The 12269-nt window shown below is 40.9% G+C and overlaps 1 protein-coding gene across 1 annotated transcript in view; it reads left to right on the top strand.

Annotated features, from left to right (window-relative positions):
- Window positions 1–6965, top strand: part of LOC104466701 (leucine-rich repeat serine/threonine-protein kinase 2-like) — a gene marked incomplete at its 5' end in the record, with an annotated part of 22843 nt that extends 15878 nt beyond the window's left edge. The window contains 4 exons of the mRNA XM_010080222.1: window positions 324–476; window positions 1238–1446; window positions 4849–4923; window positions 6844–6965. Of these exons, the coding sequence (XP_010078524.1) occupies window positions 324–476; window positions 1238–1446; window positions 4849–4923; window positions 6844–6965 (559 nt within the window). The remainder of the gene's footprint in view (window positions 1–323; window positions 477–1237; window positions 1447–4848; window positions 4924–6843) is intronic.
- Between the last annotated feature and the right edge of the window lie 5304 nt (window positions 6966–12269).

Genomic DNA, 12269 nt, shown 5'->3' with positions numbered 1-12269 from the left:
GAGTGGCAGGAGAAGAGTGGAGTTTGCCCTGCTGTGATGTGATCATATGTGATTTGAGCAGATAGATGGGAAAAGATCTATTAACAGGTTTTGGGCATTAATGCATCTCCAGGGATATCATCAGCATAACTCCATTACTGTGAGAATTTATGTCAAACTGTAGGAGGATCATAGCAAACCATTTCAGTTGTATCCTAGCCCCGTTTAGTTTTAAGGCTGAATGATTCTGTAAGAGTTACAGGGAAGCTAACCCCACTCACAACATTCAAGTTTTTCTACTAGATATCTTCTGTGTATCTAACTGGAGTTCTTCTCTCTTCTAGATTCTGTCATAATGCTTACAGTGATGCAAATATTATTTCAATAGCAATAGACAAATCCATCTACTTGGCAAAGAAAGACAGCCATTTTGTGGAAATCTGGGACAAGAAGACAGAAAAACTTTCAGAACTAATTGACTGTGCACATTTTCTTAAGTGAGTGTTTATTTCAGATTGATGGCCTAAAACATAGAAAGCTGAATATCAGATTGCCTTCTCTAGCATAGTACCTTAAGCTGCTGGAGGTAAAGGGATTTGCCCAGTTCTTTGGGCAAATGTGGAATTCCTTGCCTTTCTTTTCAACCAGAACTTCAGAATATCCCATGCAGAATCTCAGTTTTTTGAGACCCTTAATTATATTTCACAATTTGTCTATGATGTCAAGAAGATTCATTTAACTCTGCTTAAGAAAGAAGAAAGCCTTTTGCTGTCCCCAGGTACTAATGTTTTTGCATTCAGTTACTTCCTGCATCCCTTGAGAAAGAATGTCTTCTCTCTCCAGTGCACAGATTCAGGAGGAGATCAGAGTTTTATTAACAGTGACGGTGATTTTCATTTGTATTTAAATTGTTGCTCTCCCTTAATGTGCCACATCCATTTCATTTTCATGGTGAGGTTATGAGCAGCTTTTAGGTGTGCTCCTCCCCCTTTGCAGTGACATTATTCTCCTGAAGACTCGGAGAGAACAGAGAAGCATATCTGGCTCCTATGTAAAGGTCTTTTGAAGCAGACCAGCTGAGTCCTAGAAGTCCAGTAGTTTTCATCCCAGTTTGTTTCAAGTCGATCAATTGATTAGCATGAGATTTTTGCAGCTTCTCTTGATGAATGATTGTTTAAAAGGCTGGTATTGAGTCATGTTAGCAGTTGTGCAATAGTGTGTCACCAGATTTTAATACAAATTCTCTCTTTACTCATAGGGACAAAGTGGAAAAACTAAATACAGAATCAAAACACAAACTGGCTTATTCTGGAAGAGTAAAGACAATTTGCCTGCAAAAAAATACTGCACTGTGGATAGGGACAGGAGGAGGACATATCTTGCTGCTTGACTTATCAACACGTCGTCCTGTACGAGTTATAGACAACTTCTGTGATTCTGTTAGAGTCATGATAACAGCTCAGCTAGGTAAGTGAAACCAGCAGAAGACAAGTATTTTTAAATCAGTGCCAAGTTTAGGATTGCTGTCTCCTGTTTGGCGTGGTGTTCCAGGAACAGATTAGCATTTTCCATGTTTTGTTCGTTCATTCTATTCCACTGCTGTCATCTTCAGTCAATGTCAGACACTCCAGTGTCAGCTGAATACCAGTAGGCTGCCATTCATACCTGTGCCCACATAAAACAACAGCTCTTCCCTGGCTTGTTACTGATCAGCCCATGAACACACCCCGCCTTCACTGCATCCTTGTGCCATGTTTCTCTCACTGTCTTCTGTCTGATAGTCTCCATCCTCATCTGTGTCTCACTGCGTTCTTTCTCCGTCTTACCTTTATGCTTCTGGCTTCGTTCTATGGAGCTTGTTAGGTTTTAATAATTTTTCCTTAATTACTTGTTGCCCAGTTTTCTTCTGTCCTTATTCAGGAATCATTCTTTTAGGTTTGGGTCACAGGCAGATCACAGCAAAGCTGGGAAGGTGCTCCAGACTTGGACTCAGGGTGCAGACTTGTACGTTTGTGCAGTTCCTGTCACCAGGGCCTGTTGTCTCAAGCTGCTGTAGGCAGACAGTAGTTGTGAGTTTTCAGTGGTAATTACAAACAGCCAGAGGTCTGTAGTTGAGTATGGGGCACTGCTTGTCTATCATAACTTCCTTCACCTGTATGCTTTCCTGCATCTCTCCCAAAAGTAAAAAGGCCATACCAACTCAGGAGTTCATTGTATTGCAGTGGTGGGTACGTTCAAAATACACATTACTTCAAAACATACTCTGTGGCACAATGTGTGGATTCCCATTGCCTTCCACTGTGTTTTGAGAAAAACTCTGGATTTCCCTCATCAGCATGATTTAAAGTGTGTTTGCTGTCAAAAAAATGACTCTGAAGCTGTTGGTGTGGACTCAGAAACACACTGTAATCCAGCTGGCAAACTTCACAGTTGCAGGCTGCGGATGTTTTCTCATTGCCGTCATGAAATTTATTTGGGGACTGTTTTTTCCTTTCTGGCACCAGAAGTATCCATAGACTACAGTTAGCTCATAGTGCTGACAATGTTGTGTGAGCAAAAAAAAACCTCCATCTTCCTCTGACTTGCCTTTGTCTGAGACAGCAAGTTTGTAGAGTCTATTTTGTCCTCAACTGTTAAAGAGTGCCAGATTCACTAGCACAGTATTTTCGGTCCTTATGGTCCTGATAGCTACAATATTAGTACTATAAAGGGATGTTTTATTTTTAGCATTTTGTAAAGAATGGTTACTACAAAAATAAAATCTCAGCCTCACTTATGTCATTGATAGGGAAAGTATATTGTATGGAATAATACAGTGTGATTTTAAAAGCCCAGAGTCTCATATTCTTTCTTTCTAGTTAACTCAATGTTTTTAAACAAAATTTTATGTATAGAAAAGTTAACACTCCAAGAGAAAGAGGTGAGCTGCGTTTGCACAAATCTCAAGAATGTCAAGTAAGACTGATACATGCAGTTTGATATGTACTTTTTTCTTTTGATAATTTTTTCCCTGAAATTATTTATAAGGGTTGGGTTTTTTCCTAAGTTCAGAGACTTTGTTTTCACTGGGGTTTTCACAGAATCTGTAAGAATGGCACTGAGGCTGCTGAGCAAGTCTTTGATAGTAATGCATTGCTTGTGTGAAATGAGAGAAGATAGAGGGAAATATTTTTTATTAAATAGTTTAATTTAAGATTAAAATATATAATGTCAATCAGATGTAAATATTTCAGGGAAAAGAGATTGCCAGACTTTGAGACATTGATTTTATCTGTAGTTCATCTATGCATATGGAAATATAATGTCTTTTTCTAATTCTCTCACCTAACACATTGACATATAAAGGTTGTGGAGTCTCCTTCTCTGGAGACATTCAAAGCCCGCCTGGATGCGTTCTTGTGTGATCTGATCTAGGTGTTCCTAGGGGGATTGGACTAGATGATCTTTCGAGGTCCCTTCCAATCTCTAACGTTCTGTGATTCTGTGATATAATAGATATGGATTTATCATAGAGAATGACTTCTATGTAAATCTATGTAAATCTGTAGTTCATTTTGCAAGTGAAAATTTAGACTTCTATGTAGTGAGGAAGGACGCTAGTCTGAATAAGAAACATTATACTTAAGTTCCAGTCACTTTGGTAAGGAGTATGTATAGGACTGGTTGCAGAAAAAATGAAAGTGAAGAAAAATCTGAGTGTGGAAGATGTGTATGGTTCCCACCAGCCCACATCTACCACAAGCAGATTTACATCACTGTCAAAGGAGAACATACTGCAGATTTCCACAGGGCAGGAAAAAAATCTCTTTCTATCTTGAAGAGATCCGGGGGGACCTACTAGAAACATTTGATGATTCAGAAGGAATGTATTGTGGGGGACACACTGCAGTGTGGTCACACAGAACTTCCAAGACTGTGGCTGTCACAGTAAGCCATACACCAGTCTGCTTATATCGAGACACTGACCCCTCCTCATGTTTTCTCTGGGCAAGTGTGTAAGACTTCATGTATGAAGAGGTGTGGGGAGGTATGGGGCACACTACTGCAGCTGGGGTGTCTGCACATGGAGGGCTGGTCCTTCCCTGGCCTGATCCATGACCCAAGCAGCTAGTCCTGTATCCCTTTACTAGCGTACAGCCAGGGGCTCACTGTCCTCGTTGTGCTGCCAGTAGGACAGGGAGCTGCTGTAGCAGGAGAACATGCAACAGCTTCCGTCTCTCTTGGAAGACATTTATAAACATATCTTGTTGGGAATAAGTGGGATGTTGATATGGAAACACTGGCACATTCGACTTACTCTTTGGTGATCCAGCCACTCCTATCTTCCTAGTCTTTTTTTGCCTTATTCAATAGACACCTTCCTATGATCCATCCCCTATTCCTTCTTCCCTGCTAACTCTCCTACCCATGTGTCATCGTTAGTTCAGAACACTTTTAATTACTTTGTATCATGTTTGTTTTTTGTTTTTTTCATAACCAAACTGATTACTAGCACTTTCTGTTTCTGCTGTGCACTGGGACTTCATTTGCAGCCTATCCCTTTGCTGTCATACCCGTTCCCTGTGACTCCACTACCTCTGCTTGTGGCATATAATAGGGTGCTTTGTTCTTGGGCTTGTTCAACAGGCTGGCCGGCTGATCCAGTGCTTACGCCTTTGAACTCTGATTAACCCGCACATTAAATGGAGACGTGAACTATATTGTTTTCATGTCTGGGTTCTTCATGGTTAATGATTTTGAATAAAGGGTCCAGTTGACTGAACTTGGCCTTCTGTCCCCTTAATGGCATGATGTCATCTACTCTTTCTGTTCTTAAATTACAAAGTTCCCTTTAAAATTAAAATTTGATATTTTATTTCTTTGAAAAAGGGAGTCTCAAGAAAGCAGTCCTGGTTTTGGGATATTGCTATAAAAGTGACACTGGAGACAACAAATATCACAAAGGTACCTGAACTGTATTTTATTAATTTGTATTGTTAGTGGAGTGTATTAACAATCAAGCACTGTTATGCTTGACTACCCACTGAGAGTGGAGAGTTGATAATCATCATTTGATATAATTTTATTGAAACATGGTTATTAGGTTTTGTTGTCTTTTGCATTTCTGAGCTCCATACAAACTAACAGTAACTTCCAAAAATGGATCAGAGGAAGCCACTATCTGAAGTATATAATTTGCTGGAGAACTGTATTTGGAGAGTAAATGTCATTGTCTAATTAGAGAATGTATCTAATGGATTTCCAGAGGGGTCTGTGCTAGGCCAGGAATCCTCAGTGTTTCCATGAATGATGTGGATGAAGGAATCGTGAATGTGCTTTTCAGATTTGCAGACAATTCTCAGCTAAGATAAAGCCACAAGCACACTGGACGGCAGGATTAGAATTCAAAGTTGCCTTGGCAATTACAACAAATGGTCTGGAAGGAAACAGAATACAATTCAGTAAGGACAAATGCAAGACCTTTTACTTAATTAGGAATGATCTGGTGTACCAACATGAGAAAGTGATCAGCTTTAAGAACAGTGCTGCAAAAAAAGAGTTATAATTGATCACAGGCTGAACACGAGTCAGCTGTGTCACATTGCTGCCGAAGAAGCAAACACCACTCACACAACAATCAAAAAGTGGTGACTGATTCTTACACTCTGTTGAGTGCTGATATGGCCTCTGCCGGAGGAGCAGATCCATTTGGGACGGTGCTGAATGATCTGGACTATTGGGAATAGTCCAGAGGAGAAAAATGTAACTTGTGAAGAAATGCTGCAGGAATTTAAGTTGGTTAATATAAATAAAGCTTAGAGAGGACATGATAATAGGCTTCAAATATGTAAATAAAGAGGAAAGGAATAAAGACTTCTATATATTCCCTGTGGGTAGGATAAGGACTAATCAGTTTCTGTTACACCAAGAGAGATTCAGGTCGAACATCAGGATAAGCTTCCTGACAATTAGGATAGCAAAATGCTGGAATAGGAAGATAGAAAATCTCCATCTCTGGGTTTTTCTGAGAACAATTACAGTTGGTGCTCTGATCTTTCTTCACCTTTATCTTATCCCAGTTCCAGTCACTCCTAGAAATGTGGCAATGACAGTATAAAGTTAAGGGTGGCAAGTGTAGATGAGCTGACTGGAGTAAAATAAGAATCAAGCTTATGGCAGTGGTTTTTATATTCTGATATTCCCTGATTATTACTGTAAGAACTCCTGTTCCCTTTTTAGCCTTTTTATTGTATTTAAGAGTGCCATTAATTATACAGAGGAATCAGAGACTCCCAGAAACCTTGGGGCCTTAGTTTGTGAGCCCCTACTCAAGCAAGTCTTCTCAATTACCCTTATTCCACTAAAAGCAATGTGAATTCTCCATGCATAAAGAGATGCTTTCATGAAGGGAGACTGAAGAAGTTACCTTTTCCCAGTATACTCACTACCTTATTAAATCAGTTTTCATTTTTAGTTTACAGTGAATGAGTTTTGAATCTTGTAAGCTTTTAGGGTATATCTACTCAGGAAAATAGAGGTGAAGTTTTATGCAGGCACCTTAGTCCTAGCGTCAGTTTTAGCTCAGGTGAGTAACTTATGGCCCAAAGGAACCAGAAATGGTTTTTCAAGTGCTTTTAAATTGTATACTCTAAGTTTAGGAACTGGAAACCAAATCATTGTGCAAGTACAAACAGCTTGTAAACCAAAACTGCATTACTTCACACTGAAAGTGTCATATAACTTGTCTTCCAAGTCCTAAGCATCGTGCTTCATCGAGGCAATTTACAAGTAATTAAAAATAAGCAGATAAGCAAAACCACTTCTAATTATGCAATAATTCTTCTCTGTTGCAGTTTTCAATTTTTTTTAATTTTTTTTTTCCAGAATTACAATCCTGCGTGTCAGTGTGGGACATTAACTTGCCCCATGAAGTGCAAAACCTGAAGAAACATATAGAAATGAGACAAGAATTAGCAGAAAAAATGAAGAGCTTTTCTTTAGACTGAAAAGTCACCCTGCAAGTGCCATTCTCTTTTCTAGCCTTCCTTCCTAACCTACTGTGCAATATTTACAACTTCTTGTTGCTGGGGTTCTTAACTGAAAACCAGGAAGAAAATTGCCATGAGAGAAGCAGTTGGTATGCATCGGATACCAAGAAAAAAAAAAGGAGGGTAAGTTATTTGTAGTTTTTGAAAGGACAGAAAACTATTGAGAATTTCTGAATCTAAGTGTTATCATGCATCTGTTTACTTGTGAAGTTCTGCTCTGAGCAAGTATGGCTCAACTTCAGTATAACATTGTTCATTTGGTTTTTGATCCCAGTTAAATTGGGAATACGCCAGGAGACTATAAATGGCTCTTACTTACTTGATTATCTCTGCTGAGTTGACGCTGTAATAAGACGCAAAATTTAAGGCTCTATGTGTTTATTGCAGTTTGCATGTATGAGTTTGCTCTGATGATTCATGTTTCAGTAATAAGTCAGAGATCATGACCCTGAGTATATAAAAGAAAACGTTATATTTTATATAACAGCAGTGTTTAAAGGAGCATATGACTATATTACTCCTTGAAAACAACAGACAGAATAGTCTTTATTTCTTCCACAAATAATTGAAATTTTTCCATTATGATCAGAAAAAAAAAAAAGTTGTGCTACAATAATAGCTCAAAATTCAGAATTTAAATACACTGACAGGCTTCTGCAAGTTGTTGTCCTCTTGCAGTACTGCAGTCTGCCTTGTTCTTCTAGTAGAAGAAGTAGTCACTTCATCACAAACATTACCATTCACCGATTTCTGTTGTACAGCACACTTTGAAAAGCCAAGGGAAAACACAGGGTGAAAGCTCTGATCTGATCAATCATTTATCAGCAGTCCTGGCTAACCGGGGAGGTCTCGGTTGACTGTAGGTTAGCAAACATGGTGTCCATCTACAAGAAGGGCTGGAAGGAGGATCTGGGGAACTACAGGCCTGTCAGCCTGGCCTTGGTGCCAAGGAAGGTTATGGAGCAAATCATCCTGAGTGCCATCACGTGGCACATACAGGACAACCAGGTGATCAGGCCCAGTCAGCACGGGTTTATGAAAGGCAGGTCTTGCTTGACTAACCTGATCTACTATGACAAGGTGACCCACTTAGTGGATGAGGGAAAGGCCATGGATGTTGTCTACTTGGACTTTAGCAAAGCTTTTAACATGGTTTCCCACAGCACTCTCCTGGAGAAACTGGCTGCTCATGGCTTGGACAGGCGTACTCTTCACTTGGTGAAAACCTGGCTGGATGGCCAGACACAAAGAGTTGTGGTGAATGGAGTTAAATCCCGTTGGTGGCTGGTCCCAAGTGCTGTTCCCCAGGGCTCAGTACTGGGACCAGTTCTGTTCAATATCTTTATCAATGATCTGGACGAGGGGATCGAGTGCACCCTCAGGAAGTTTGCAGATGACACCAAGTTGGGTGGGAGTGTTGATCTGCTCGAGGGTGGGAAGGCTCTACAGAGGGGTCTGGACAGGCTGGATCGATGGGCTGAGGGCAGTTGTGTGAGGTTCAACAAGGCTCAGAGCCGGGTCCTGCTCTTGGGTCACAACAACCCCCTGCAACGCTACAGGCTCGGGGGAGAGTGGCTGGAAAGCTGCCCAGTAGAGAGGGACCTGGGGGTGCTGGTCAACAGCTGGCTGAGTATGAGCTGGCAGTGTGCCCAGGTGGACAAGAAGGCCAATAGCATCCTGGCATGTATCCAAAATTATGTGGCCAGCAGGACTAGAGACGTGATCGTCCCTCTGTACTTGGCACTGGTGAGGCTGCACCTCAAATACTGTGTTCAGTTTTGGGCCCCTCACCACAAGGAAGACACTGAGGTGCTGGTGTGTGTCCAGAAAAGAGCAACAAAGCTGGTGAAGGGTCTAGAGAGCAAGTGTTATGAGGAGCAGCTGAGGGAACTGGGGTTATTCAGCCTGGAGAAAAGGAGGCTGAGGGGAGACCTTATCACTGTCTACAGCTACCTGAAAGGAGGTTGGAGTGAGGTGGGTGTCAGTCTCTTCTCCCAAGTAACAAAGGATAGGATGAGAGGAAACAGCCTCAGGTTGTGCCAGGGGAGGTTTAGATTAGATATTAGGAAAAAATTCTTCACTGAAAGGGTTGTCAAGCCTTGGAATAGGCTGTCAAGGGAAGTGGTGGAGTCACCATCCCTGTAGGTATTTAAAAGATGTGTAGACGTGGTGCTTAGGGACATGGTTTAGTGGTGGACTTGGCAGTGCTAGGCTTATGGTTGGACCTGATGATCTTAAGGGTCTTTTCCAACCTAAGTGATTCTATGACTCTATGGTCTAAATGCTGCTACAGAAAGAAGCATGCATGCCACTGTAGCCAGACTGCTAGATCTTGGTTTGACTTGCTGGTTTACTTATCTCAATTAAAAAAAAAATAAATAAAAGGGAACTTTCACATTGGTATTTATAAACTGGAAAGTTACCACTTATTCTTGTTTGAATTTATATTTTATTTTGAGGCTAAGCAGAAGAATCTTAAGGAGTGTAAGAATTGGCTACCTCTTGTGTGTAACTACCAGAATTTGTTGCCACACAGCTTCAGTCAAGAGTTGCCTGTTACTGGTCTCTGGCTCTAAGTCCAAGCTGCTCCTTACAGCCTGGACTGACCTCCTCTAAGTGTGTGCCTTATTTCTGTCCTTCAGAAGACAGCTGTCATTTTCTTTTTTCTTTTTTTTTTTTATACCAAAACAATCTTTAGAGTGCTTCTGAAATCTCAAGGAGTGGAGTATCCAGAACCATTCCTGAGTTTATTTCCATGGAGCTGAACAAGGTTGAGCAACCAAAAAGTTGTCAGTTCTATTTTTACAGTTTTGGAGAAATTATATACTAGGACGACAGCATTTATTGTGTCCAACGGTATCATTGTTCTGTTTCCTGCCATTTGTTGAGTGTGTACTCAGGACTCCTTTCAGATATGCACCCCGGTTTTTATGTATTCTTGTATTCTGCATACTGAGAATAATTTGCTATTTATAGGGGATTTTATAACTCAGAAAATGTATATTGTCTTATAATAAATACTTTTTTCTAAAAAATAGAATATATGTATTGTGATTATGTTTATTTATAAGCCATTTTGAGATGTAAGCCTTCAACCTTTTTATTAAAATTGTGCTTTGTTAATAACATAGTCTGTTTTCTTAACACTGAATTTCCAAGGAGGAGCTTTCATGTACAGTTTTTAGGGAGCTCAATCCCAGGTATCAGGATGATGCAAGATCCCAGTTCTGTGGGTTGTGCTGACAGAGCTGCATTCCCACTTGTTCTCTCTCACAGTGCATGTCTTGAGCCCTTTTCCTTTCCTCAGTTTGTCTTCTACTTCGTGTTCCTTGCAGCCTTTCCCAGAGGTGGGAGGTGACCTGTAAGCAGTACTGTACTGTCCTTGCAGCTGTGAGTCACCTCTTCTGAGATTCTCTGAAAAGAACGACCCGTAGACTGAATCTGGCCTAGATGGTAGGTATTGCAGGGATAGCAAAGAACAAAAGAGACAACAGCAACCAAACAAAAGACTGGAGGTCATTACAAACCCAACTACATCGGTCACTGTTGAATTATCGGTGGTGAGAGGGTAAAATTTGGTAACAGTGGTAAACCACTGTGACTATTTGGCCATACAGAACTCATTCAAATGGCACAAAGCAATACAGCTGCATCCTCCTCAAATATTTTTTAGTACTAGAAGAAAAGATTTGGAGAGGATCTTGGGTTGGTGCTTCTTGTTAGTCTTTGCCATTTGATACAGTCTAGAAGTACATCTCAGGCCATCTTGAGCCCCATTAAGCTCATGCTGCACAGCTGCCTGTCTGCCACGTGTGGCATTTCTTGGGGAGAATAGTGACAGGGCACAGCCCGTCAAATAAAGCAGACAGCCCTCAGCATCCCTTTCTTTTCTGAGTGTGGGAAAGCTGTATGGAATGAGGTAGCTGCAGCTGTCAGGCAGTAAGTGTGCAGGTCCAGTTTAAAAACACTAAGGAACTGGCATCCCCTTCCCAGCTGGGACATGCCACCAAGGGGAAGAACACTACTTCTGTGCAACAACCATTTAAACCTGTGCTATAAGGAAACCTTTTTCCCAGAAACATCTCTACTGATAAACTGGAAGGAAAGAGGAAATAAAAAGATCCATGACTTTGTGTTCCCTCCAGTTTTAGTAGATCTGTTTGGAAACCAGATCTTGTGATCACACAAGAGCATAAGCTCTACCAGATGTAATGCTTCCTGTATACTTAGGATAACATCGAGCACCTGAAAACAGAAAAATGACCCTTACTTCAAAAAAAGAGCCTGTTTGCTTATGGGAAACAAGCAGTAGGAAGTGGCTGTAATTTAACACCTGAGCTAGGACATTTCATTAAACCCATGTTCCTTGGAACTGAGCAGCAAAAGCCTACTGGGGTTTAGTGCCTGTTGCTGTAGACACCTCAGTAAGACTCCTCAATACTTACACTAGGTCCTGTTCAATTAAGTAACAAAATTACAGGAACAATCAAATTGTGAAAAACATTTTTCCCTGCAGTGACCTTATGCTGACTGGTACCTACCGCTGACATGGTTTATTTGAACGGAGCAGTAAGCTGGAATTTATATTTTTAAGTTATTTAAAGTTATAATACACCCACAGGTTGACCCAAAAAAAAAAAAATTAAAACTAGCCTAGTATGATTCTGCTAAAACCAAAATGAAAGTAAGTTAAGCCCTTTTTTCCATTTTTTTTCTGTGTTGCTTTGATTTTCTTACTGCCTGAGAGGTGGCGGGCGAATACTGTCAGGTTTGTTGAGCCCTGCCTTCAGTGCCTACAAAGGCTGCAAGTAGAGACTTAAAAAGCAATGTTATGTCTCTGGCGTATGTAATTATTTACTTCACTTCCACCACAGCCCATTAGCATCAATGACCTGAAAAGTTAAAGTGGAGAGAAAAGCAGAAAGAAATAAAAATCTTCTGCAGTAATTCCAGTGTTTTGCCTTTTCTGCACCATTTATTTCTCTGCCTTTTGCTGTGCTTTTCCCGTGCCACCTCTTGGCGCTGCCTCCTGACGCAGGGCTGTGCCTGGGAGAGGGGCAGGGCTGTTTGCTGTGGTGGGCTTTGACCCCACTCCTATCCAGCGGAGAAGCACAGAAACCATTTTGCAATCTAGGGGGGAAAAAAAAAACAACCAACAAAAACAAAAATTAAACAAAAAAACCCACAAAAAAACCAACAGAAAGAAAAGATGATGGCATGACACTGCTCAACAGCACAGTCGGCTGCCAGCCCAGCATCCCT

Source organism: Pterocles gutturalis, unplaced genomic scaffold (genome assembly GCF_000699245.1).
Source record: "Pterocles gutturalis isolate BGI_N339 unplaced genomic scaffold, ASM69924v1 scaffold6114, whole genome shotgun sequence".
Taxonomy (NCBI): Eukaryota; Metazoa; Chordata; class Aves; order Pterocliformes; family Pteroclidae; genus Pterocles; species Pterocles gutturalis.
This window is presented reverse-complemented; position numbering and strand designations above follow the sequence as displayed.